The sequence below is a fragment of the Hyaena hyaena genome, unplaced genomic scaffold (assembly GCF_003009895.1).
Source record: "Hyaena hyaena isolate Hyena2069 unplaced genomic scaffold, ASM300989v1 scaffold_312, whole genome shotgun sequence".
NCBI classification, from domain to species: Eukaryota; Metazoa; Chordata; class Mammalia; order Carnivora; family Hyaenidae; genus Hyaena; species Hyaena hyaena.
The window spans coordinates 1,722,255-1,749,404 of record NW_024080943.1 but is presented as its reverse complement, the minus strand read 5'-3'; the positions used below and the strand labels follow the sequence as shown (position 1 = coordinate 1,749,404).

Genomic DNA, 27,150 nt, shown 5'->3' with positions numbered 1-27,150 from the left:
ACCTCCTTAGTAATTTCTTTATTGACCCCATGTTGAAATTCTATTAATTTGATACACTGCATTAAATAAAATGTATTATTAAAACTAATTTCATCTGTTTTTATTTTTTTTATTTTTATTTTTTTAATGTTTTTATTTATTTCTAGGAGAGAGAGAGAGACACAGCGTGAGGAGGGGAGGGTCAGAGAGAGAGGGAGTCACAGACTGAAACAGGCTCCAGGCTCTGAGCTGGCAGTCAGCACAGAGCCCGACGTGGGGCTCGAACCCATGAACCGCGAGATCATGACCTAAGCGAAGGTCGGACGCTTAACCGACTAAGCCACCCAGGCGCCCCTAATTTAATCTGTTTTTAATTTTTTTTAATTGCTATCACAAAAATTTAAATTATGTATGTGGCTCACAGACTATTTAGTGGACAGTTCTGTTCTAGAGGTCTCAGAAGTCAGCCATATGACCTCGCGTGAGTCACCTCACTCTCAAAGCCTTGCATTTCTTATTAAAATTTTTTTAATGTTTATTTTTGTGGGAGAGATAGAGTGTGAGCAGGAGAGGGACACAGAGGGAGTGAGACACAGAATCCCAAGCAGGGTCCAGGCTCTGCACTATCAGCACAGAGCCCGATGCAGGGCTCAAACTCATGAACCGTGAGATCATGACCTGAGCCGAAGTTGGACGTTTAACCAACTAAGCCACTCAGGTGTCCCAAAGCCTTGCATTTCTTATCTTTCAATAATAATAGCACCTATCCATAGATATATCTGCAGCATAAATGAGATGGGGCCTGTAGTACCCTAGGCTCAAGGAAGATCTCAAAAAATCCTGCTTATTATGATTATTAATAATAAAAGCTAGTATATGTGAAGTAGAAATCCTTTCTTGTACCCAGGTCCTAGTCTCCAGCACCCTCTCTCCAGCCAGACACACAGTAGGCACTTGATAAATGCTTGTGGATTGCATAATCTTTCTTTTTTTTTAATGTTTTTTAAAAATTTATTTCTGAGAGAGAGAGAGAGAGACAGCGTGAGCAGAGGGTCAGAGAGAGAGGGAGACACAGAATCTGAAGCAGGCTCCAGGCTCTGAGCTAGCTATCAGACAGACAGAGCCCATCGCGGGGCTCGAACCCACAAACCGTGAGATCGTGACCTGAGCCCAAGTCGGACGCTTAACCAACTGAGCCACCGAGGCGCCCTGCATAATCTTTCTTTCTAAAAATATTTTATATTTAAGTAATCTCTACATCCAACACGGGGCTTGAGCTTGCAACCCGAGATCAAGACACACACTCCACGGACTGAGCCGGCCAGGCGCTCTGGATTACACAACCTTGACAAAGCTCTTTGGCACAGTTCTCCCTTACCCTATCAACCCACTTGGAAGGTGGAAATCAGGGACCCATGGCCAGGTGCGGGGACAGAACTTCTGGGGGGGCAAAATGACCTGTTTCAAGCTTCACAGCCCCAGGGGGCTCTGGGGGATAAGGCCACCCTCTCCAGTCCCCTAAGGCCGACGCCCCCACCCCCAGCTCTAATCTAAAGTCCACAAGACCAAGCTAAGTGACCTGCACCAGTGACTGAGCCTCATCTGTCCTTCTCCAAGTTTGCAGGAAGGACTTGGAAAAGTCACCTGAAGCGGAGGGTCTGACACATATCAAGGACGCAATTACGAAAGGTATTGTTACTGCTGTTGTTCCTTTGAAGGCAAACCCCGGCTGAAATCCCTCCCTAGCAGGACCCTAGTCTCCTAAATGACCCCTCCTCTCCTGGCCCCTGACTGCGGGGAGGGGGATGTCCTGGGCCCAGTCTCCTCCAGACACCATCTCCACCCAATCGAGTCAGGAATAGAAACCACTGCCTCTGACAGCCCGCAGTCTTCCTCCCTCCCCCCGGCAGCGGCAGCGATCGATGTGGCCTCCCCCGCGGGGGACAGAGGAAGACAGGGAAGGAGGGAGCAGCGTGGCCTCCGGCAGCAGCGAGGTTCGGCGGCGCTGGGACAGAGATGAGCCCGACCTGGCCAGCGGCTCCCCAGCCACAGAGCCTTCCGGGACTGAAGCACCCGGCGCCCTGAAGGGGCCTTGACAGGTAAAGGACCTCCCGCGGGGAGGGGCGTGGCCCGGTAAGGGGCAGGGGCTGCAGATTGCAATGCAGGGGGAGGAGGGGCGGTGGGCGCTGCTCTGTGCCCAGCCCGAGTCCCCTCCATGAGAACCCCTCCAGCCCAGAGGGAGTGCTGTGAGTGTGGTGGCGGTGCTCTGGGGTCGGTCCTGTGGGTTCATCTGTAAAATGGGATTAGAAAACCTCCCTGGTGGGATTGGTGTAGGCATTAAACCGAGTGAAGTGTATACAGAGCCCTGCCAAGTGACCAGCACATAGTAGGTGCACAAAATAAGTTTGTGGGGAGAGCCTTAAAGGGAAAAGCCTAGTTGCCAACCTTAACTGTGCCATGGACTAGCTGGGTAATGTTGAGCAAGTCATTTAATCTTTCTTACTGATATTCAGATTCTTGTTAGGGAAGGTTTGCTGAGTTTATGATTTCAGTATCATAGAGCAGGACAGTGAGTTCCAGAGAGAGGAAGGGATTTGGCCACTGTCATGTAGCTAATGGGTGATGCAGCTAGGTTAGAAGCTTCATGCTTTGACACCCAGTGCCACGACGGAGGTCGGAGTGGAGCTGTAACCATAGCCCAGGTATTTACTGTGCACGGATTATGAACCAAGGGCTATGTTGCCCCTAAACATCTTGCTATAGTTACCCCTCATAACCTCTCAAGGAAAGTCTCATGTCCTCCAGTTTACAAATGGGGAAACTGAAGCTCAGAACGGAGCCCCTCACGGTCAACAGTCAGTAAATGGCAGACTCAGAATTTGAATCCAGCTCTGACCAGAAGAAATTGCAAAGGATTAACATTTACTGAGTACCAGCTGTGTTCCAGGGGTTTTGCACATAGATTAACCTTTCACCCTAAATGCTATTGCTATTCTCCCTGTTCTCTATAGATAAGAGAGCCAAGGCCCAGAGCAAGAGGAGACTGGCCTGAGGACACAGAAGTAACGGAGGTAAGGACACAACCCTGATCCCGATCAGCTTAACACCAAGCCCAGGGTAAGTGAAGGGCACCTTACCTGGCTCCCTGCCAGGCACCAGGCCAGCCGCTCAGTGGTGTACATTCCACCCTGGGAAGCAGGCATTGCTGATGAGGTGGTGCAGATGGGATTACTGAGGATCAGGATGTGAGTCACTAGCCCAGCAGAGTTTGGAGACAATGTGCAGTGGAAGGATCCAACATCTTCTGGTATCAACTGAGGCCGAGCACTTTCCATAAGCTCCTTTAGACCTGTGGCCTGCCTTGGGTAGGTTCCTGGTTGTCTGCATTTGGCATTGCGTAGGAAATTGAGAAAAGCATCTTCCTCAAGGCCCCGGGTGTACCAGGGATGGAGATAAACCCAGGTTTGGCTGACTCCAGGAGACAGTGAAACAGGTGGATAATTAACCGAGCCCCTTCTGGGAGCCAGGCCTGATAAAGACAATAGTTCATTTCATCTTTTTAAGGACACTTGGAGGTGGATATTTTTATCTCCTCTTGACAGAAGTTCATGGAGGTGACATGACTTGCCTCTGGTCACAGAAGAGAGTCAGTATTCCTTCTGACTGACTCCAAAGATGCCTTAAATGGTCTAAGCCAACGGCTCTCAAACTTGACGGTGCCTCACGGTGCCTCAGAGTCACTCTCCATGCTTGTTAAAGCACAAACTGCTGGACTCAATCCCCACAGTTTCTGATTCAGTAAGTCTAGAGCAGGCTGAGAATTTGCATCATTGACAAATTCCCTGGTGGTACTGATGTTGCGAATGCAGGGAATACACTTTGAGAACTACTGGTCTAAAAGGATTCTCCCAACACTCCTGGGGCGGGGGTGGGGAGTTAGCATTACCACTCCCATTTTGCAGAGGAAGAAACTGAGCTTCAGAGTGCTGGTGTGTCCAAGATCCCACAGGAAGTTCCTGGCATATGAAAATCCAAGTTTGGGAAAAGGAGACATCCTATCTGAGCACCCCCTGGGGCGCCAGGACATCCTGCCACTCAGTCACTTTCATAAGCCCCCAAGACAGATCTCAGCATTTGTTCTGTGCCAGTGAAATGGGGTTGGGGGGGGGGGGGCGGCAGGCTCAGTGATCTGGCCAAAGACCCTGGGTCAGGGGAATGAGGGGCATTCAAACCCTAGTCTGAGAGCAGAGGGTACTTGACACCCCCGAGCGGCCTCTGCACACCCGAGCTGGTGGAGGGGGGCAGGGGGGTTGAACCCGGCCTTCTGGAAGGCGGGCCCGGGGACACTCTCCCCCACCCTCCGTACCCCTCCCTCCCCGTGTCCGCAGGCCATGGTGAGCGAGTCCCCGGGGCCCGGCACCCGCGTGCCCTGGCGGCGGAGCAACGAGGCGCTGCGCGTGAACGTGGGCGGCGTGCGGCGGCGGCTGAGCGCACGCGCGCTGGCGCGCTTCCCGGGCACGCGGCTGGGCCGCCTGCAGGCCGCGGCGTCCGAGGAGCAGGCGCGGCGCCTGTGCGACGACTACGACGCGGCGGCGCGCGAGTTCTACTTCGACCGGCACCCGGGCTTCTTCCTGGGCCTGCTGCACTTCTACCGCACCGGCCGCCTGCACGTGCTCGACGAGCTGTGCGTCTTCGCCTTCGGCCAGGAGGCCGACTACTGGGGCCTGGGCGAGAGCGCGCTGGCCGCCTGCTGCCGCGCGCGCTACCTGGAGCGGCGCGTGGCGCGGCCGCGCGACTGGGACGAGGACAGCGACACGCCGAGCAGCGTGGACCCGTGCCCGGACGACATCTCCGACGTGCAGCGCGAGCTGGCGCGCTACGGGGCCGCGCGCTGCGGCCGCCTGCGCCGCCGCCTGTGGCTCACCATGGAGAACCCCGGCTACTCGCTGCCCAGCAAGCTCTTCAGCTGCGTCTCCATCGGCGTGGTGCTGGCCTCCATCGCCGCCATGTGCATCCACAGCCTGCCCGAGTACCAGGCCCGCGAGGCGGCCGCCGCCGTGGCCGCGGTGGCCGCGGGCCGCGGCGCGCAAGGCGTGCGCGACGACCCGGTGCTGCGGCACCTCGAGTACTTCTGCATCGCCTGGTTCAGCTTCGAGGTGTCGTCGCGCCTCCTGCTGGCGCCCAGCACGCGCAACTTCTTCTGCCACCCGCTCAACCTCATTGACATCGTGTCCGTGCTGCCCTTCTACCTCACGCTGCTGGCCAGCGTGGCGCTTGGCGACCGGGGCGGCGGGGGCGGCGAGGACCTCGGCGACCTGGGCAAGGTGGTGCAGGTGTTCCGCCTCATGCGCATCTTCCGCGTGCTGAAGCTGGCGCGCCACTCCACCGGGCTGCGCTCTCTGGGCGCCACGCTCAAGGTAGGGCCTCTGGGGCCCGCGAGGGGGTGGGGGGATGTGGGGAGATGTAGGGGGGAGAAGGGCAAGTTAGCAGGTGAACTTACGACCGTGCGGGGTCCAGGCGACATTCGTTGTGCCAGGTACAGGGCTGGACACTTCACATCTTTTCTGACCTTCCCTGCAGCCCTGGGAGGGCTCTTTCCCAGAGGTCAAAACTGAACACCGAGGCAGAGGTTTGCTCTTCTTAAGAAAAAAAAAAAGGGGGGGGGCGGGTTGGGGCGCCTAGATGAGTCAGTCGGTATTGGGTGTCCGACTTTGGCTTAGGTCATGATCTCATGGCTTGTGAGGTCAAGCCCCACATGGGGATCTGTGCTGACAGCTCAGAATCTGGAGCCTGCTTCGGATTCTGTGTCTCCCTCTCTCTCTGCCCTTCCCCTGCTCACAGTCTGTCTCTCTCTCAAAAATAAACAAACATTAAAAATTTTCTTAATTAAAAAAATAAGACAAAGGTCAGTTTTGATCTGTCAAATGTCAGATGGTACATAGTGCAGAAATTGGCACAGCAGGATGCTACCTGGCTTCCCCGCTGAGCCTTTCCTCTGGCATTGTCAGGGGGCACCGATATTGTAGGTCACCCCTGACAGGCCAAGTCTAGCAGGAGCTCCAGAGCTAACACTTAGCGAGTGCTAATTCTGTGCCAGTTTTACATCCATTATCGATGTTCTCAGGACAACTTCCTCAGGAAGATGCGGTTATTTATTCCCTTCCCGTAGATGAACAACCTGAGGTTGGAAGGTTGGCTTTTTAAAGCCTGGTTGCAATTTACTGAGCACCCTCCTTCTGCGGGGCCCTGCACTGGGGTGAATCACCTTGAAAGGGTGAACTTCGCCTGGTGTGGAGATGGAGGAAATGTGAACAGCTTGGGCAACGGCCTGGAGAGAGAACAGGATGAACACTGGGGTGGGGGTGGGGGCGGGGCGGGAGGGCTGCCCGTTGATGAGGTGGATGAGGTGAGAGGGGCAGGGTACTGAAGGGCCATGGACTCTTGGGCCAGGATTTTGAATTTTATCCCGAGTATCAGGGGGTGGAGTCTATGAGGGATTCAAGCTGGGGTAACTGTTATTGTCACGACTTTGCAGATGTGGAAACTGAGGCTCCAGGAGGGCTCAGAGTTCCTCAGTGAGTCAGTTGCAGAGCCCAGAGAAGAACCCAGCTGTGCCTGACTCCGTCACCTCCTGCCCTTCCTCCTAATGCTCCGTGCAGCCCTCCTACGGACCCCTAGAAAACCCCTTCTACCCATGGCTTCCTAAAGCCCTTTTCATGCCCTAGACGCAAGGCAGCCAGGAAGCGGGGTGTGGCAGGGTGACGTGGGCAGAATGCCGGGCCAGTGGGCAGGCACAGGGGACTTGGTATCTGTCCAGGGAAGATCCCTTCGCCCCAGAGCTCTGTCTGCCTTGCCTCCAGCCATGCAGGGAGCCAGGACCCGATGCCACCAGCATTTTCTGCAAGGGGGAAAGAATTTTGATGGAGGCTGCCAGAGGCCAAGACACAGGTGTAAGACTCCACATGACAGCCTGGCTACTCAAAGCGAGGCCTCTGACCCACAGCAGCTTTCTGTTACCTGGGAACTGGCTTAGAAATGCAGAATCTCCAGCCCTACCCCAGACCCACTCAATTGAGTTCTGCCTTTTAAACAAGATCCCAGCATGATTCCTCCACACATTACAGTTTGGGACTAGGGAATTCTAGTTCTAGGCTAGGAGTCCTAGCCTTAGCACTATTGATATTTGAGGGGAGATAATTCTTGGTTGTATGTGTTGCAAGGGGGGTTGGCTATCAGATGCATCGTAGAATGTTTAACAGTGTCTCTAGCTTCTATCCAGTAGATGCAGCTAGCACACCTGTCCCAGTGGGGATGACCAAAAATGCTTAAAGACCTTTTCATAGGGGCACCTGAGTGGCTCAGTCGGTTAAGTGTCTGACTTCAGCTCAGGTCATGATCTTACGGTTTCAGAATTCGAGCCCCGCATCAGGCTCAAATGTGGAGCCTGTTTTGGATTCTGTGTCTCCCTCTTTCTCTGCCCCTCCCCCCCAAAATAAATAAACATTTACAAATTTTTTTTTAAAAAAAGACCTTGCCGTATGTCCCCTGGAGAGCAGATTGCCCTATTTGAGAACCACCGCTTGGCCTCAGGGCAGAGCATATATATATATACCCATAGACAGGTGCGTTCAGGAACGTGTATCCCGTCAGCTTTCTTGAGGGGCTGAACGTATTTTTGTATTTGTCAGAAATGAGATAGACCAGTCAAAAGTACATCACACCAATCCTTTGCACTGTGGAATACAGACTGGTTCTGCAGCTATGGGAAAGCCACAGGCTCTTACCCACTGGCCGGTGCCACCAGATCCCCCTGCATTGGAAGGAGCCGCGATGGCGTAGTGGGCATCCTGGACAACAGAACTTAGGCCTGTGTTTGCTCCCAGCGAGCTGGCTGCCTCTTGTAAATGAAAGATCTTAGTTTGGAGTTGAGGGACCTGGACCTTGGCACCTGCTCTCCTTTGCTGTGTGACTTCGGACCTGCCCCTCCTACTCTCTGGGTCTCAGTTTCCCCATATGCTCCATACGAGGTCTGTGAGCCCACACAGCTCTGACTTGGCTTCCTGCCTTCCCTTCCAGCACAGCTACCGCGAGGTGGGCATCCTCCTGCTGTATCTGGCCGTGGGCGTGTCCGTGTTCTCCGGCGTGGCCTACACAGCCGAGAAGGAGGAGGACGTGGGCTTTGACACCATCCCCGCCTGCTGGTGGTGGGGCACAGTGAGCATGACCACCGTGGGCTACGGGGACGTGGTGCCCGTGACGGTGGTTGGCAAGCTGGCAGCTTCGGGCTGCATCCTCGGGGGCATCCTGGTGGTGGCGCTCCCCATCACCATCATCTTCAACAAGTTCTCTCACTTCTACCGGCGCCAGAAGGCTCTGGAGGCTGCTGTGCGCAACAGCGACCCCCGGGGGTTTGAGGATTTACTGAGCAGCGTGGCTGGGGTGTCAGAGGCGTCTCTGGACACATCCCACGAGACCTCCGAGGGGGGAAGGTCTGCTGACCTGGAGGTCCAGCCCCCGAGTGGGCCTCCAGACCCTCAGGTTTATTAAAGCCAGGGCTCAGTGTCCCCCTTCCCACATCCCTGCAGTGAGCTGAAATGGCAGAGATCCTTCCTTGCTTACATCTTTTCGTGGTGGCGTGACTGCTCAGGATCTGGGGCCTTTCCTCTAAAGGCCCAGGCTGGGGTAGCATCGCTCTAGGTTCTGCGAGCCTGGAGGACAGCCCAGAAACTTCATAAATGAACTTCCAAGCTACTGTGAAGCAGGCATGTGCTAAAGAGAAAGTCAAAAGGATGCTAACAGGTTGTGAACACTCCCTGTCTGTCAGCCCTATCGCATTCAGCCCTGTGTTGGAGGATGAGAATTATCCCCATTTTGTGGATGAGGAAACTGAGGCTCAGAGGCATGTGACCACTCACCCAAATGTCTCCTGATTAGAAGTAATGGAGTCAAGTTTGGAATCCAGACTCATTGGTCAGTCAAGACCAGTGTTCCTTCCATGCTGTCTTTCTTCTACCCTCCCGAAGCTTGCATGTGGTTTTAGGGAGGTTCATGGATGCTGAGAAGACCCTCTGTCAGGGCTAGGGAAAGGACCGGACAGTGGGTTCAGATGTAGGAGCACTGGATGTCAGCTGTGGTCCTTTTCCATGAGATTCTAATAAGAGTCAGCTCTCAGTGAGGTCTGGGAGGAAGGAAGAAGGGCTGCTTTCTTAGCTGCTGTATAAGCTTTGCTAAGCAACGGTCTTGCCGCTCCCCGCCAGGGCTGGCTTGAGATACAGACTTGAGGGGTCCTGGCCTGTGGCCTGAGGTCTAGACCCAGCTGTGCTAGGATGTGATGTGGGGGGTGGACGCCCCATCTCCAGATCCCAGCCCACCTGTCACATGGTCACGTTTGTGCCCCGGGGGGGAGATGAAAGCCAAATTCAGCAGGGACTCACTGATGTAAAGCCAGCTGAGCTCTGAAATGTTGGTGGCAAGGCGCTCCTATGCAGGGACACCTGGTGACCCCCGTTCTCCTCAGTCTGACTTTGGCAGTTCCCTTCTTCCCACCACACAGGGCTCCAGCCCTTCCTTGAGTTACCATCCAGGCAGATGCTAAACACCTCTCCTTTTGAGCAGCTCCAGGCCCCTGATCCTTGCTGAGGGCATATCCCTCATACTCACCTGCCGAAGCGTTTCTACTTGCCGAGGCATTTGGGGAGGAAGGATTCCCGTAGCCCCACTCACATACTGTTTCTAGAACACCCATCACTGTACTGTCCTTGCCACGGCTGTCTTCACATCCCCCATCCCCCCCCCCCCCTGCCGCTGTGCTTCGGCATGGAGGACGTGTGGTTGAACCCAAGCTTGGTGAGGAGTAGGTGCTTAGTGAACATTTGCTGATGGAACACCAGTTCGTAGCACACGCTGTGTGTCTAGCGCTGGGGAGGAAGAGGAAATGACCAGAGAGCGGCCTTGCCCTTGAAAGGGTGTGGACATGGCCCAACAGCAGGTGTCTGGTTCTGATCCCCGTTCCTCCCGACTTTATGAGGCTTTTATGGCGATTTCCCTGTAGATTCTTCACTCGAACATTCAACAAATCTCATTTGGAAGACCCACAGGTGGGACTTCATGTGTGGCCTGCAGACGTGTTTTATTTAGCTGAACAGTATTTTTAGTATACTTTTTTAATTCGAATGCCTTTGGGTGAGGCATGTACCCTCTAGTTCCCCATAGTGTCCCCCCGACACACACACACACACACACACACACACACACACACTCTGTGGTAGTCCTGCCACTTCTCATATTTACTTGACACACCTGCCCTCTGATTCATTGAGCACTAGGTTCAAGAGTCACGGGGAACAAAATCTATATATACTCATGAAGCTTATAGACTAGTGAGAGAGATGGATTTTAATCCAGCAATCACAGAACTGTGTAATAGTGAGTTGTGCCAAGTCCAGGGAACTCCAGGCACGCAGTGTAGCAGGAACCATTAATGGGGGTCCGAGAAGACTTTTTTGAGGGTGACTGTACAGGTGAATCGTTAATTAGGCAGTGGGGGCTCTGGGAGGCCTTTCTAAGCACCGGGCACAGGCTGTGTGCAGGCCTTGGGTGTGACATGGTGGGCTCCCCACCCCGTGTGGATGGAACCTGTCTCCCTCCAGACTGAGCAGAGGCTGGAGCTTGGCCAAGGGGCCGCGCCTGACTCCCCATGTGCATGCTGGCCCTCAACACGCTTGCCCTGTATGCACCCCCCCCCTTCCTGAATGTACCAAGGAGCCAGGTAGCTTCCAGACTCTCTGACCCCACAGCCAAGTCCCTAAAGCCGGTATGGGGAATGCTCCGGGGAGAGCTGACCAGCCTGCAGCCATGCCCAGGTTGTGTGTCGTCCTGGCAGAAGAGCAGCGACTCACTCTCACTCCCACTCCTGTGTGTCTGTGAAAACTATTATGCAAATAAAGAGGCAGGGCCCCGGGTCCTGTTCAGCCTGTACGTGTCCGGCCTGGCGTGCACGCCGAGTTTATGGGGGGTGGAGGGGAGGAGGTGCGTGGAGTGACTCAGACTCCACGTCCTCTGGTTCCAATCTTGGGTTTGGCAAAGGATTCAAGTGACAGGAATCCAGTGGGAACTAACTTGGTGGAAAAGTAATTCATTATAAATAAGTGATGAGCAACCGTCACAATTACGGTTCTTTGGTTACAAGCAACAGAAACTATCTAAACGGAAAAAAAAAGAATTTATTGGAAGATGTATTCCTTTCCTGTTGGTGGTGTGAAACAATAGAAATTTATTCTCTGACAGTCTGGAGGCCAGAAATCTAAAATTGGTGTCAGCAGGGCCACGCTGAGGTTCCAGGGCTGAATCTTCTTGCCTCTTCCAGCTTTGGGTAGCTGTCAGTGTTCTTGGCTTGTGACTGCATCCCTTCATTCTCTGCCTCTGTCCTGATGTCATCTTCTGCTCCGTGTGTGGGAGTCTCCCAGTGCTTCTCTCACAAGGACCCCTGTGATGGCATGTAGGCTCCCCTCCCCCCAGCTAATCTAAGATGATTTCAAGATCCTTAAGCCTAATCACATCTGCAGAAAGACACTTTTCCCAAATAAGGTAACATTTCCAGGTTCCAGAGATTAGGACTGGAACTTCCTTCAGTGGCCTTCCTCCCTGTGTCATTCTGCTCCCAGTTCCAATCCCAGCCTGCCTAGAGCCACAAGCCTCTCCCTTGGTGGAGATAGGGGGCAGGGCACCTGGATTCACATCTGCAACAGGTGACGTTGGATGGAAGAAAGGTAGTTACCCAAAGAGAAGACCATGTGACGTCACCAAAATAAAGAGGAGGGATGTTAGGTAAAAATAGCAGGTTGTCCACAACCCTTGGCAGCCCGGCATATTATATGCTCACCCTTCTCCCCATAAGCACAGTCTATAATATGTTTGTGACATAAAACAACTATATTATATATAACCGAAAACACACTTGGTGTGTTTTGGCCCCATTAATGCGATGTAATCAGTATAGCGGAGCAGTTTGATGTCTTGTGGAATAGGGCAAAGAGATTTAATCGAATCTTCCTGGTGCAGAACTGGTGAACTAAGGTATCTCTGAGCCAAATAATAAAGGAAATTGTTCTCCCTTCCAAGTAATAGCAAAAGGCTTCCAGTGGTTTGTGTTTCTTGGAGTAGAAAATGAAACCAATAGATGCATATTAGCTCCAGGGATTGTAAGGAATACATATCTAACACAGCAGCTAAAATTAGAGTTGTCACTTGATTAAAATCATCCACTGCCATTTTCCAAGACCCATATAATTTTACACCAGCCAAACAGGGGAAGCCAAAGGTGTTTTGATGGGAGCCATTGCCCTGCAGGGTATTTATTGCAGGCACTAATCTCTGCAGCCTCCCTAAAGATGTGGTACCACTTTGAGTTTTCCATTTCAAAAAAGTCATTGAATTGGATTCTATTGGCCTTTTATATTATAATGGCCTCCCTGGGTCAGGGAGCCAAAGTGGGGATCTTTTCCAGCAATCACTCAGAAGCTGGAGATCTAGCCCTTCAGTGACATGGACAAGGGCCAGAATACTACTTTTCACATGGTTGGTGGACCAGCAGTGGTACTCTCAGACCCAAGAAATTGGCATTAATTCAAAGTCTTTATCCAGTGCTTCCTGAAAGGTTTGAGTGTTTCCCTTTCTTCAGTACCCAGTTACCCTGGTAAATGACCACAGGCGTTTCTGGAGAAAACAAGACACACGTGCCCATTACGCTCATGTAGTGGTAGAGCAGACACGCTCCCCAAGGGCACGTGGCATATTCTTCACTCAAGGGGCTTTAGATCAATAAATGAACTCAAGCCTAGGTGTTAGGTGATGATTGTGGTGACTTAAGTTAGGACTTTTTATGCAGGACTAGAGAATGTTTTGGGTTTTGCTTTGTTTTACTTGTTTTGCCTTGTTTCTTATGTTTTATTCGTTACTCAAATCAAGTAAGACTGGTGGTCACCTTTACCTCTTTAGGGCCTTAGCACAGACCCTGCTTCATTCAGAACCTGCTGAATATTATGATGACCTTTTCACTTCATTTCTGAGGCACTTAAATGCCAACCCCTGGCCTCCCACACCTCCCCATTCTTCCTCCCCTCTGAGATCAATGAACCCATTTCATGGGAATTGCAGCCCTTCCACCAAGGTCCCCTGATGTAGACTTTCCTCAAAGCAAAGGTGAAGTGCTCTGGGTTCAGTGAGGGCCATAGAGACATTAATGGGAAGGAGGCACAAAATAAATCCAGTCTTCAGAAATCTTTGAATCCTTTCCTCTACATGATGCCAAGGGATTTCGGGCCTTTATGTTTCATTTCATGTGTGCCAGCATTCGGTCCAAGTTTGCTTTAGCCGACCCATCAATGGCCAGAATGCAGCCAGCTCTGGGAGCGAGCACAGAGAATGCCGTGCACCCCTGTCAAGGAGATCAGCCTGGTCCAACCTCACATTTCCCCTTCCTTCTTCAAGCACCACAAAAATCCACTCTCACAAATATTCCTCAGATTTGTGCTGGTATCAATGAACAGTTTCTTTGCACTTCTGTATGGGTCCAAGATTCGTTCCTATTCAGAGTCTATTTTTCACCCTCCAGGCCGAAACTCATCCCCACCATCTGGCTAAGTAGTCTTGAAGGGTGAGGCAAGCCAGGAGCTTGGGAACTTTCTCCATAAGGAAGGCAGGGACTGCTTCCACCCAGTGTTGGAGATTGCCTCGGGCTTCTCCCACATTCTCTTGTGTGGCTGTTCCACTGGCCATAAGCCATACATAAAAGTGTAGCAGGCCTGTCAAGTCAGCAGCCAGCATAATCGGTTACCAACTTTGGTTTTGGAGATCTCAGCCCTATCCAAGTCATGAGGTTCTCACCGTGGTCACAGAAATGTTCTACAGTTCAGTCTGTGCACCGCTACCCCCATATTATATTTAGGCTTGCTCTGTTGACTTTCCTTTTACATTATTCTATGCAGTTAGAAAGAAAACATTCTATCCCCCAACCTGGGCATTCCTCCTCTCCTCTAAACTGAACGGTGACAGAAGCTACCCTTTCTCTGAGAGCCACATTCTCAGTGGTTAAATGATTCCAAGTAAAACAGGAAACAGCCCTTTGCCACTGCATACCGCGGGCTGCTCTTCAGGATCAAAGCCCCAGCAGCAACTTCCCACTGTTTTGCCCCAGCAAAGCCCACTTGTTTTTAATACCCTACACTTCCAGGAGGACATGTGGACTATGACTCCATTCTACTTCCAATTTCTCTGTCAGTTAGGAGACTTGGGTTGTAAACAAGTGAATCCAACTCGGGGAAACTTAAGACAAAAAATGGCTGCACTGGATAGATACCCATTGGAATCAAAGTAAAATTAAACTACCAGACTTTGAGGAGTGCCTGGGTGGCTCAGTTGGTTAAGCATCCGACTTCAGCTCAGGTCATGATCTCATAGTTCGTGGGTTCGAGCCCCGCATCGGGCTCTGTGCTGACAGCTCAGAGCCTGGAGCCTGCTTTGGATTCTGTGTCTCCCTCCCTCTCTGCCGCTCCCTTGGTTGTGCGCTCTCTCTCTCAAAAAATGAATAAACATGAAAAAAACCACCAAAACTCAACCAGGCTTTGAGACAAATAGAAATGAGGGCAACATGGGGATGGAGGTACTTAGAGCCCATGAATCACCTTTTTCAGGCGTTGCCATTAAAATGCCTGAGTGATAGCACTCTGCTGTAGCTAAAACTTCCTGGAGGACCCAGTCTACTTGGACAGTTTGGGTCACATGCCCACCCCAGGGCTGAGGGAATGGAGGAACTCCCACTGTCAGTCTCCCCAGGACACAGATGGTGGAGGCGTAGTATCCTGAAGAAAATGTGGGGTGCTTTTATTAAAATGAGGGAAAGGGATCCTGAGCGGGCAAAACCAACAAATACTTATTATATACCACCGGGTGGGAATGGTAAGTAGGCAGCTTGGCTTCAGCAACAACAGAAACCAGGAATGAGAGAGAAAGACAGACGTTGACTGAATCTGTATAACCTGGCAGACAACAGAGTCCCCAATATCTCTAGGTTCCACATCTTGTGGCACCTCCTCCTTCCCAGTTCCAGGTTGAAAACTGTGTCAGAGGAGTTGACTGGCCGGGTTCTGGATGAGGTTGCTGGATCACTCCACTGTGGCAAAGGCTTGGGTCTCTGAGAACACAGCAGCCACCATGTGAACCCCCGGCTGGTGTGGGAGTCGAGCAACAAAAGGAAGGGAGTACTGGACAGACCCCATAGTTATCCCCCTTACAGTCTTGCTCTCTTGGGCCTCAGTTTCATCTTCTGTAAAATGGAGAGATGATGTCCAGAGATGTTCAGGAGTAACTGGGGCACTAGGTCTGGAGGGCACATGGGAGAGCTCAGGTCATCTGGGGCTCTGGGATGTGATGTCTGTGGTAGTTTCTCCCCATTTCCAGTGATGCTGGGGTACAGACTTCCCTGCTTAGTGAGGCCTAATGTTCCTCAAGGAGGATCCAATTTAAGATCCTCCCCCTCCCCAGTCCCACATCATAGATCAAAAAACAGAGACCAAAGGAGGTCCAAGGTCATACCTGAGTCTCTCTGTGAGAAGAGCTTTTTGGCTTAAATAAGGGCCAAGAGCAGTGTTCATATTGGAGAAAGGGGGTGGAAGGGAACCTGGTTGCCTCCTAAGGTACTTTTTGAGGCTCCCAAGAGTGAAGGTGACCTATCAACTAATAAAAATAACCAGTCGTCACTCGCCTGTGGGACTCTACAGTTTACAGCATGATTTCACGTCCCTTGTCTCAACTGCTCCTCACAACAGCTCTATAAGGCAAAGGCAACAATGAAGTAGAATAATCCTTTGGACAGCTGGGGAGACTGTGGCCCACTGTCGGATGATCAGAGAACAGCACATCAGGGATTCAAGCTCAGGCCACCTAATGTGGGGCTGTACTCAACTGGGCACCGCATCCCACTGTTCTCACTCTCTTTGGCAAACTTAACTCCCTGGGCGCCATTGAAGGAAGTGGCTTTGAAGCATGGGTTCTCATGCGCTGGACATGGCCCTCAAGTGCTTGCTGGGATGGTCTTTGATGACTGCCAGACCTCATATTCGAGGCCAGCCAGACCCTGTGCCTGAGTGTGGAAAGAATTCTCTGGGAAATTTAGTAAGTTGAGACACTAACCTTGTAAGGCAGGACCTTTTGAGATTAAAGGAACAGTGTCTTTCAGAATCTGGTCTGCTAGAAAAGAAGAGGACAGATCAGATGTAGACTGGTGATTAACCTGTTCAAACGGAGTGAGTTCAGAACCTTCAGGAAATTCATGAGTTCAAGGGGAGGAGCTGCACATACCTTGCTCCCAGAGTCAGACATTGTCAGGGTTCTGACATTGGCCCTGCTACTTACCAGGTACGTGACCCTGAACTGGACCTTTGATCTGCAAGAAGCATGTCTCAAGGTCGACCTCCAACCTCTGTCAGGCTGGTATCCAAAGCCCTCCCGGCTCCATCTTCTACCTCCTTGCATGGGTAAGGAGTCCTTCAGTTACAAGTGACAGGAATCCAACACAGTGGCTGAAGCTCAGGTGGATCCAGAGGTTCAACGGAGGTCATCAGGTCTCCTCCCCCGCTGCCGTCCCAGCTCTGCATTCCTGTGTTGGCTTCATTCGTAGGGCGTTACTGGAATTACTTGATTAGGATGGGAGAACACAGTGATACCACATGGTGAGGAGGAAAGAACATGGGCCCTGAGGCCAAATGGACTTGTACTTGAATCTCTGCTACTTACAAGCTGTGTGATCTTGGTTGGGTTTCTTTGCCTCTCTCAGCCTGTGTCTTCACTTGTCCTGATATAATGACCCCGACACCTCAGAGTGTTGATGTCAAGTTCAAGTGAGGTCACCTATGTGAAAAATGCCTGGCACAATAAATGCTAGGAAGAAAATAAAAAACACATATGAAGGAAATGTATCCAACAGCACTCTGGCTTTCTTTGGGAATGGTAGAGCAACTCTGAGCACAGGCTGCTGGGAAAAGAAGTAGTCTGCAGGTGTAGACATCACAAACCAGATGCACTCTTGTACTTGAAGCCACAGCAGGGGAAGGGGGGGAGGGTCTCAGAATGAGTAGGGGGGTTGGGAGGTCTGAGTTGGAATCAAGACCCAACATGGCCAAACCTCGGGCCTCAGTCGCATTGTTTGTAAGGCAGGATGCTGGTGGAGAGTAAGTATCTTTTACATCGCACAGGGCGGCGGGGGGGGGGGGGTTCCATCTGATGCTTTGGTCTCATCAGGAATGACACCCCTTCCCATGGACCACAAGGCCCCACATGCTCATCTTCACTCACCTCCCTGATGTCACTGCCACCCCCTCTATCCCTTGTGCACTGTTTCAGGCAGGGCGCCCATCCTTCCAACAAATCAGACTTCTGTCCTGGCCTCAGGCCCTTTGTGCTTGCTGCTCCTTCAGCATGGAATGCCCTCCGTCCATGGGTTCTGCCTTGCTGGCTGGCTCCTTCCTGTCATTCAGGTCTCACTTCAAAAGCCATCTCTTCAGAGACCTGCCTAGACACTCTATATAAAGCTGTCTCTCCCTGCACATTTGTGCCTGCACGTGTGTGCAAACACGCATGCGCACACACGCACACATATATTGCCCACAATCTCATTACTGTTTTATTTTCCTTACGGCACTTCATCCTTCTCTGAAATGATCATTTATTCATTTACACATGACACAGACTCGCCATGAATGAGCGTTACAATTGCACTAGTGACTCAAATATTGTCGGCACCAGTGCCGCAGATGATGTGATTTTCTGAAATGGAGACCAACTCTTGGGAAAGCTCCACACGAAACAAACCACAAGTGTCCCTTCATTCCACACAGTTCATTCTTGGAAAATTAATAGTAAAACCTTGCACAAAGTACTTTGTGTTTAGAGGTCAGTGAGGTTTGGTTTCAAATAAGGTGTTTATAAACAAGTTTCTCACCAACAGAAATGTCCAGTGGGGTGTGACTGCGGTGCTCTGCAGGACTGTCCCAGAATGCACTGCAGGACAGCTAGCATCCCCGCCTCTGCCCATTAAGTGCTGACCGGACCCTGCGATCATGGTCACAGCAAAACCACTCTGACGAATTTCTAGCACGCTCCCTAGTGGGCGGTACTGCACACTGCTAGAATCACTTATCTACGGAAAGGGTAGAGTACTAGGGGTGCGTGAGCGCCTCAGTTAAGCGTCTGACTCTTGGTTTCGGCTTAGGTCATGATCTCATGGTTCATGAGTTCAAGCCCCACGTTAGACTCCGCAATGGCCGAATGGAGCCCGCTTGGGATTTTGTTTCTCTCCCAATCTCTCTGCTTCTCCCACACTTGCTCACATGTGCGCTCTCTCTCAAGATATAAACTTTTAAAAAAGGGTCTATTACTAGATTCTTCAGAGTTTGTGTAAAAAGATGAAACAACTGAAAGGCTCGGCAGTATGTCTGACATCTAGTAAGTGCTTACTTAGTAAATGGGAATTTACTTCATCTCTTCTTCCTGTCTTCTGGCCACAGGTTCTCAGTCTGAGCAATAGGGAACACCTGTCATCAATCCTGGCACTAGGAAGGAAGACACCCTGACTCTTTCAGGGAGTAAGGGGAGTAAATTAGGCAACGAGAAACACACATCACCCCCACTCCCAGAGGGCTCACAGAATAGCATGACATTATGCAAATAGACTGTGGAACTATTAAACACTGTAGTGCAATTTGACTCAAGAGACCCACACTTAACTTTTTGGTCTAACTCCGTTCCTTCCCTGCTTTGGTGTAAACTTGGAGATTGAGAAAAGGCAGGGTGGGTCAGGCTAGAAAAGTATTTCTGGATAAGGCTGGGCCACAGGAGGGCAGCTCCCACTCTGAATGCTGGGCTGTGGCTGGTCCAGGTCCATGCACCCACAGACAGGGATGAAGGATGTCATGATGGCCCTACGTCCAGACTCTCACACCACACCCTCCGTAGAGGCTGGTCACTCTGCCCAGGATGTCTTCGGTTCCTCGCTTCTTGCCTTGGCCGTCTCAAGATGCACGATCTCCTCCAGAAAAGTTCCTTGGGCAGAAATGACTGTCATTCCCTCCTCTTGTGTCCACGGTCGGTGACCTTCCTTCTACTGTGGTATTTCCGTGTGCGCTTGGCTGACTCCCCATCTGGTCTGCAAGAACTGTCTGGTTTATCTTTATGTCCCTGACAACTGGCTCAGGACCGGGCACACGGTCAACGTTTACTCCCTACCCTACCTGCCTCTCCCCCAGCTTTGGACTCTGAAATAAACATACGACAGAGTCAGTGTCATAGAGGTTCACAACACCATTATCCAGGCTACAGAAGGAGGATCTCATTTTTAAAAAGAAGAAAGTCTTGTGTTCCAAAGGACAGTTTATTTAAGACACAGGTGACAATGTGTAGGAAGTAGGAAAAACAACAATTCTAACATAAAAGCACACAGGAAGCACCTCAAATTTTAAAAAGGTGCAAAGGAGGAAGCTATGTCTCATACATATACAAACTGCTGACCTCGATTGATTATTTACATCCAAACTTTATAAAATAGCATTTCAAGTCAGCACGTAAGCCAGTGTTATTAGTTTTTATTACAAAAAGTTAAAGCTACAAACTTCACATTTTTAAGTTGTACATCTGCAACAGCTTTTAAGCTTTTTCCAAGTTGGTTCGAGTGCAAGCTGGTGGAGGAGGTTTCTTTCTTTTGTCCCCCCAGACACACAAAAAAGAACATGGAGTCCAAATACAATGAATATCATCCTGATGAAAACACAGAGTGCGTACGAAAGGATGGGGTGGGAGGCTGAGGACTGGGAAGAAACAATTTTCCAGTAAATAAGGAGCTGCATTCTTGATAGGCAATGTGGTTTATACGCTAGAAAAGGGCACTGGACTAAGAATCAGAAAACCTGCATTTGAATCCTAGCTCTGCCATATCTTAGCTGCGTGGCCTTGAGCAGAAAAGATTTCACCTCTTTGAGCCTCAGTTTCCTTATCTGTAAAATGAGGACATTAATACCTATACCTCACAGAGCTATTAAGGTTTACCAGATACAGGGCTATTCAGATTATCTGTTTTCTTCTTGAATGAACTTTGGTGTTTTGTTATCTTCCAAAAAATTTGTCCATTTTATTTAAGCTATTGAATTTATTAGCATAAAGCTGTTCATGATATTGTTCTTAGCCTTTTAGTATCTGTAGGAGCTTAATGATGTCACCTCTCTCATTTCTGATATTGGTAAGAGCTACTGAGTTTTAAATGGTATAATAAATCTCTGGCATCTGACAGGTGCCAAATAAATGTTTTCTGGATCAGAATGTACAGTCTCAAGGAGTCAAGGCTCCAGCTCTTAAGTTTCTTCAGAGTTTTGGTTCTATCTATCTATCTATCTAGTCAGTCACCCATCAGCCAGCCCCCCAGCCAGCCAGTCAGCAAGCCAGACAGTCCCCCATCCATCTCTCCATCTAGTTGGTGGCTGGAAGAAGGGACAAAGAAGAAAAGAGAAATAGAAATTTCTTCATAATTATTGATGAGAAAGCAATCAAGATATTTAGAGAATTTGAGATTTTTTCAAGATGCAACTAGGTGTGGGTCATTGTTTCTTAAAGGAGAGAAGAGGCGAGGTGCAGAGTTCCCTGGAAACTTGAGTCAAAAATGCTGGAGCGATTATTGAAGCTCAGGACTCAATGAAAGCAAGCTGACCTATGCTGAAGTTAGTATTCAAGGGGGCGGGGGGAGGGGGGGCCGGGAATGGGACTTGCTCCTCTGACTCTCCACCACTAAAAAACAAATACACCTTGTCAGGAAATGTATGTGGCCCAAAGAAACTGACTTCTGGCCAAAGGGCTCTGTCTAGCTAGACTGGTGAGCAGTGTTCTTTGCTGGATCAGCGTGGTGGGTGCACACGTGACTGAAAGAAAAATAAACTACGGATTAAGATTCATGACCCAAGAATATTTATGGGGAAAAACGAAAACCTTCTTTTACTTGGATCTAGCTTAGGAAGGAAGAAACAGGCATTCCTCTCTCTAAAGAGAAAGAGGCCTAGGCAGTCCTGTTGGTTAGCACAGCAGATGGTGTAGGGTAACGCACACTCCGTGCTGTGGTTGGTGAGACTCACTTGGCTGTCAGACTGGACTACTAACTCAGCTGTTTCCCAACCTAAAAATGCCAGTGAGAGTTATTTACTCTGTGCGAGAAAGGTGGTCACTTCATTCCCTTTCCCTGTAAATATTAGTCCCACATGGTGATGCTATGAATCCTGATTCAGCCTCTTACTAGCTGTATTGCCTTGGGAAAGAACTTTTTTTCTCTCTGAACTTGCTCCTTCATCTATGAACTAGAGATAAAATACTTAACATATGGAGTTATCGTGAAGTTTGGATCTCACATATATAAAAAGCCCACCTAGCTCAGTGCCTGGTACATACTAAGTGGTCAACGAATTTTAGCTGCCGTCGTTTATTCTAGTGAGGTCCTCTGGTCGCCCTTATTCTCTGTATCTGCCACATGACTGCCTAACTGGCTAAACCCTGCAGACCAACCACTGCCTCTTACATTTTTAAAAACTTGCTTGAATTACAAAGAACAGAATCTGGCCAGAGAAGAGGAACATTCCCTGCCTTTCCATTGATTCCCAGGGTTGGGAAGCAAAAGCAATTATGGAGTCAAATTATACCATCCTTAGGTGCAGCCCAGTCGGTGCTCTCCCAGAGGGGGCGGGAGAAGAGATAATTAAAAATGAGCAGACGTCTGCCTTTCCGCACTGTCTACCCTTTGCTGTGCGACGACAGGACACGTGGCCTTGAGCCCCCTGCTGCAGAAGGATGGCTCAGTGCTGTTCTGTGAAGCCCTCTGATCTGGCTTAGGCCTTAAATCATCCACTTGGTGCCTCTCGCTGCCCGCCAGGAGCTACAGAGCTCCGGAAGGACTGAGCCACAACCACCAGTAGCCCCCCCACCCCCACCCCAGGGGTCTCAGAGCCAGCTGCCCACTGAAAGGACCAAGCAAAGGCAAGTGTGCCTCAGAGGGCTCCTGAGGCAACTTAACCAAAACTGACACAGGTTTCTCCCCACGGACGGGGCTGCTTGGATCAGGGGCCCAGGAGTGAGGAGCTCTGGTCTAGTCCCATCTCTTCAACTTGCTTTGTGATTTGTCACCATGTCACTTCCCCTCTCCAAGCCTCAGTCGGGCCAGATGATGCCTACAGTCCCTTCCAGCTGTGGCATTCTGTGGGCCCGGACGGAGCCTCCAGGGGTTCTTTCTAGACCCCTCAGCAGTAAAGAAAAAAGAAAACCGTCGCATATTGGACTGTGATCACCAAAAGCAATGCCGTCTACCCATGTCTGTAAGGAATGCAGAGCAAAATGCAGCCAAGTGATCTTCACACGATCAGTGAGAAGTCTGAAGCCACCTTCTCTTCTGCGGCCTGCACCCGGCCCCACGTTTGCAGAGAGGACCTGGCAGACCCGTTCCCGCACGGGCTCATGTCTCCTCTTAAGGCACTGGGCAGGGTCTGTGCTGTGACTCTAGGCGGTCGGGAGAGTGGAGATGGATGAAAGGCATTGAAGCCGCAAGGGGCAGTTTACAAAGAGGGTGCTAGGCTTCTCCTGGGACTCAAAAAGTAAACACAAACTCTCAGGGCTTTCCCTTGGACACAGTCAGTAGCTCTGAGGCCCGAGATGACCCACCCAAGGCTGAAACTGTGGGGAGGGAGCTGGCCCAGACCTCATTTTTAACTGCAGCCCTGTAAAAGCGTGAGGTAGGCCCCTGGGAGCTGAGTGACCCCAACAGCCTTCTGCTGTCCCCTGCCCCCGTGTCCCACAGTACCATAATCTTACAGAAAAGGGGCCAACTGTTTAAAACTGTACCTGTACAGAGATGCCACCACACTCAGTGGGGAATCCAGTTATAATTTATATATATGTGCATATTTATATCTTTTTAAAAAGTTTTCCAGAAAGAACAATCGAAAGCCATTGGGAGAGGAAAGACAAGACAACGTAACACTTTCCCAGCTATCACTCATCTAGGAGTCTCTGTTTCTGGGGTTAAAAACTCTGAGTTTGAAAGCGCTGATATGAATCCTTTGAAATAATAGAACCGATCGGTTTAAATACACACACAAGATGGCGCGCTGACGGCAGGCAGCCCTTCCCACTGGTGCACTTCCTGAGTTCACGGAGGTGAAGGTGCCGTGGAAAAACGATGGGGCGGAAGTGCTGGCTGACAAGCCTGAGTGGCGAGCAGCCAGAGTTCACCAAAGGCCTGGAGCACAGGCAGGGGCCCTCCTGGCCAGGCCTTCTCAGAAGTTCTGTTGCCGCCGCTTCTTAGCCTCGATGGCATCCAGGATTGGCTGCCTCTTGGACTGGTACTTCTGCCGGATCTCTTCAATCTCCTGCTCCATCATGGGGTCGAGGGCCAGGAGCCTCTTCTGAAGGTCCTCCACTGTCCAACTCTTAAGCTAGGAGAAATGGAGAGTACAGTCACGTCAAAGCCAAGGTCAGCACAGGATAGCCGAGAAGCCCAGCCTCTCCGGTCACCCAGAAGGGAAGGCTTTGTGGCCAGACGAAGTTGGAGTGGGGGCAGCGGTTGGAAAGGGCCAATTCATTCATGACCAGCACGCCGCCAGGTTTTTTGGAGATATTTTATCTCTGGACAAGTAAGTGCCAATCTCTCTGATTTACTGTGCTTTGACCAGGAACTTAACCAATAATACTTTCATCTCTCCTATCTTTTCAACAAATTACATATCGGTTCGTTGTTAGGGCATTAAAATAACAGCCACTTGGTGTAGGCAAAATAATGCTTGCCCCCTAGTTCTTGTCCCCTTGTTCATGCTACCCATGAGACGAGCGTCTGGATGGTGACCGCATCTTTTTCTGGATACCACACCAGGGAGGATGGATGCTCACCGTGGATCAGATGCCATCCCGGGCACCCCCAGTGTCTGGCACTTGTCTTACTAATAATCATCGGGAGCTAATCACACACCAGGCACCACTCTAAGTACTTCCTATGGATTACCTCCACAGGCATCTCGAGAATGCAGACACAGCCCTTGGGCAGGGAGTGCGAGGGGTAATTGGAAACTTCTGAGATTAAGTTTCCATCATCCAGAGAAAAAAACAACAGGACTTGATATATAAACTCATAATAAAAGCTAGCACTTATATTGTGTTTTCTAGGTGCCAGATGCTCCATGCTTTACATACATCGACTCATATAATCCTTGCAACAAGCCTATGATTTGCATATATCATTATCCCCATGTTATAGATGAACAAGCCAAGAAACAAGGTGGTGAAGAACCCTGCCCAGGGTCTCATGGCTAGCAAGTGGCAGAATCAAGATTCAAACCCAGTCAATGAGGCTCCAGAGGTCTTAACAACGATCACAGAAGAGCAGAGGAGCAAAGCACAGGTTTGAGAACCAGCTCAATCTGTGGTTAAAACATGGCTCTGCCTCTTGCAAATGCTGAGACTCAGGCTCGTCCCTGTCTCTCCAGGCTGTGCTCACCTACAGGGATGGGACAGCCATGTCTCATTGTGCTTATTTTATGAATTAGATGAGATCAGGGCTATCATGATGGTAGCATAGTCCCTGGTACACCATGATCTTAAAGATGGCAGCACGTGTTACAGTCCTCTCTCTCCACCAGAGCCCAGGAGTGGGCAAGTTCAACACGTGTCTGCAGCTGTCAGGCAAGTAGTTTCACCACCATACATAAGCTGTGTCACTAGATCCAAGCAAGGCCACTCCTGTCTGGCAGGGGTGGGAATGAAAGCCAACATTATCCACAGCGGGTGGTGATAAATTCTGTGAGCACACAACCAGTTTAATAATAGGTGCCGTGTTTCAGGAACTCAAAGGCTCACTCAAGTCTTAGCAGAGATTTATGGAATCAACATATCCCTGGCCCCTTCTTGAGCCCCCAACAGGGAAGTGGTAGAGGAAGGAGGTGAAGGAACCTTTCTGTCCACCCTTCCTCTACAGGGTGGGGTGCAACTGAGTGTGAAGTGCCTACAGTGGCCTCCCCAGGAGTGGTTTAGTGACCTGTCTCCACAGGAATTTACCTTGGCCTGCTTCAGCGAGGTGGTCTGAGAAACAAGAAAGGCCTAACAGTTCAAGACGAAAGGCTCTTTGTGATGAGGGAATGCAGAGACGAGTGTGCGGGATGCTGGAAAGTTGGGCTGAAGAAACTGCACCTCGTTTCCAGCCCAGCCTGTGGTTTCAGACCAGCTGGAGGGGGGGTGTTCTGGTCCCGGGGACACTGCAAAGAGCAATGCTCGCCTCGTCGTTAGCTCTTTCGGTTCCTTCTCCAAAAAGAAGCCATTCCAGACCTGATACCTAATGTTCCCGGCAGTTGAGGTGTTAATCGTTAGGGTCACAGATGGTCAGTCTGTAGAGACTGTGCAACCTTGGACAAGTAACTTCCCCTCTGAACCCCTCAGCATCCTCCTCTGGAGAAGAAGCGGGTGCTGGGGATCAGGAGACCTGTTCGTTATCATCTATCAGAATGAAGCGTCAACTGCAAGATGAAGAAATCAAAGCAGCACTGGCTCTCTGGTTTGTTCGGCAGCTTCACGCAAGACCCTTCTCTTCCCCAGGCCTCTGTTTCCCCACTTGTAACAGAGGGCTACCAAGCTGACCTCAAGATCTTGTCAGACTCCGTATTTCTCATTTATGACCCATGTGTGCACTGGAATCACCTGTTAAAGGTTCCAAGTCGTGAGCTACTCAATCGTACGCCCCCGGAAGTAAGGACTTTACCTGCTGAAGAAGCTACTCGTTTGTTCCTTGTGATTCCTTAAGTTTGATGAGCCTTGTTCTACATCCTCCTTCCTGTTTTCCTGACAGCAAAGTTCTCACAAAGTAATTGCTGCCTGTCTCCGGTCAAGGCTTCTAGGTTTCCAGTTTCTGCGCAGCCCTTCTGCCCTTGATCTAATCCAGAGGCCACAACAAGCACCCTTGCTTTATCTCCGCCACCTTCGGGCTAATTTACTTGCCCAAAGGCTTTGTTTGGGCTTAAGTTACACCTGACCCATTAGAACACAGCCAGCCAGTCACCGCTAATGCCTCCCTCACACTCCAGATATGGATTTTTCTGAAAACAAGCTCAGAAAATGGTTTCGTGGCGCCAAAAGTAGCATCTCACCTTCCTGGTCCTTGGCGGCATAAATAAATTTCAAATGGGTATCTTGCAGAAGAGTAACTGCGGTTCTCCGGTTTTGCTGCAGCCGGACTTGTGAAGGAGCAAACCCTCCCTGGCCGTGCAGGGGGCGTGAGCCGTCTTCACCAGCTGCACCAAGTCCCGCACTGCGGCACACCTCATCTGTCCCCTCGCATTTACACAGCCTCTCTAGATTGTGACTCCCCCAGGTCCGTCTCCAGACCAGAATTCTCTGAACTCCAGGCTCACACACCCAGGGCAGGTCCTGCTTTATATCCCGGTTCCAGATCGGCTCATGGAAATCGGCACCTTAATGTCAACCAAAACAAAACTGTCGAGTCCCAGCCTCCCAAACCTGCGAACCTATTCTCCTTACACCCGGTCTCCCCCGTCCCCGGAGTGGTACCGCCCTCCCGCCAGGTGCAGATTCATCCCTGATTCTTCCTCCCCCTCACCACTCCCTGTCCACAACCCGTCCTTCGATCTCATCTCTCAAACACTAGTGTGACCCAAGTCCAGTCCCTCAATCCGGGCCACCATCATCTCACAGCAACGAGCATCGTTAAAAATATAGAGATGGACCCAGTCGAGTCCCCCTGTTGCCTGTGGCATGAGGATAAAATCCCCGGGGTGACAAGGGCCATACATCTTTGGCCCCACAGTCCCCTGGAGCTTCATCACCTACCACCCTCCCTTTTGCTCGGCACCCTCTGGCCACCTTTATTTCAAATCCTCAAACGAGCTGTACTTTCTCTGGCCTCAAGGGCTACATGGGGACGGGTCCTTCTGCCTGGATGGGTCGTCCCCAGTTCTTCCTTACCTTTTAGGCCTTAGCTCTGAGGTCAACTCCGCAGAGAACTGGAGAAAGCCTTCCCCTGAGCATCTCACCTAGAAAAGTCGCCTCCCCTACGTGCATTGTTGTGTCTCAGCCCGTAGTTTACTTCCTTCAAAA

The 27,150-nt window shown here is 50.7% G+C and overlaps 2 protein-coding genes across 5 annotated transcripts in view; one reads left to right on the top strand and one right to left on the bottom strand.

Moving 5' to 3' along the window:
- Window positions 1-3,833: 3,833 nt before the first annotated feature.
- On the top strand, window positions 3,834-8,526 carry KCNS1 (potassium voltage-gated channel modifier subfamily S member 1). The gene is made up of 3 exons (XM_039248534.1): window positions 3,834-3,914; window positions 4,368-5,396; window positions 8,056-8,526. Exons 1-3 carry the CDS (start codon window positions 3,834-3,836, stop codon window positions 8,524-8,526), a joined length of 1,581 nt encoding a protein of 526 aa, XP_039104465.1.
- A 10,857-nt stretch (window positions 8,527-19,383) lies between these two features.
- The window catches only part of STK4 (serine/threonine kinase 4), a 90,274-nt gene continuing 82,507 nt past the window's right edge, over window positions 19,384-27,150 (bottom strand). For all 4 annotated transcript variants that reach the window (XM_039248470.1, XM_039248471.1, XM_039248473.1 and 1 more), the window contains one exon: window positions 19,384-23,489. In XM_039248470.1, coding sequence (XP_039104401.1) covers window positions 23,331-23,489 — 159 coding nt within the window. In that variant the 3' untranslated portion in view covers window positions 19,384-23,330. The remainder of the gene's footprint in view (window positions 23,490-27,150) is intronic.

Excerpts from the sequence above, each read along its gene's own strand:
- KCNS1 (XM_039248534.1), top strand. The coding sequence starts at position 3,834 with ATGTTGCGAATGCAGGGAATACACTTTGAGAACTACTGGTCTAAAAGG. Across the intron at positions 3,915-4,367 it reads TCCTGGGGCGGGGGTGGGGA|GCCATGGTGAGCGAGTCCCC; the intron begins GTTAGCATTACC and ends CCGTGTCCGCAG. Across the intron at positions 5,397-8,055 it reads CTCTGGGCGCCACGCTCAAG|CACAGCTACCGCGAGGTGGG; the intron begins GTAGGGCCTCTG and ends CTTCCCTTCCAG.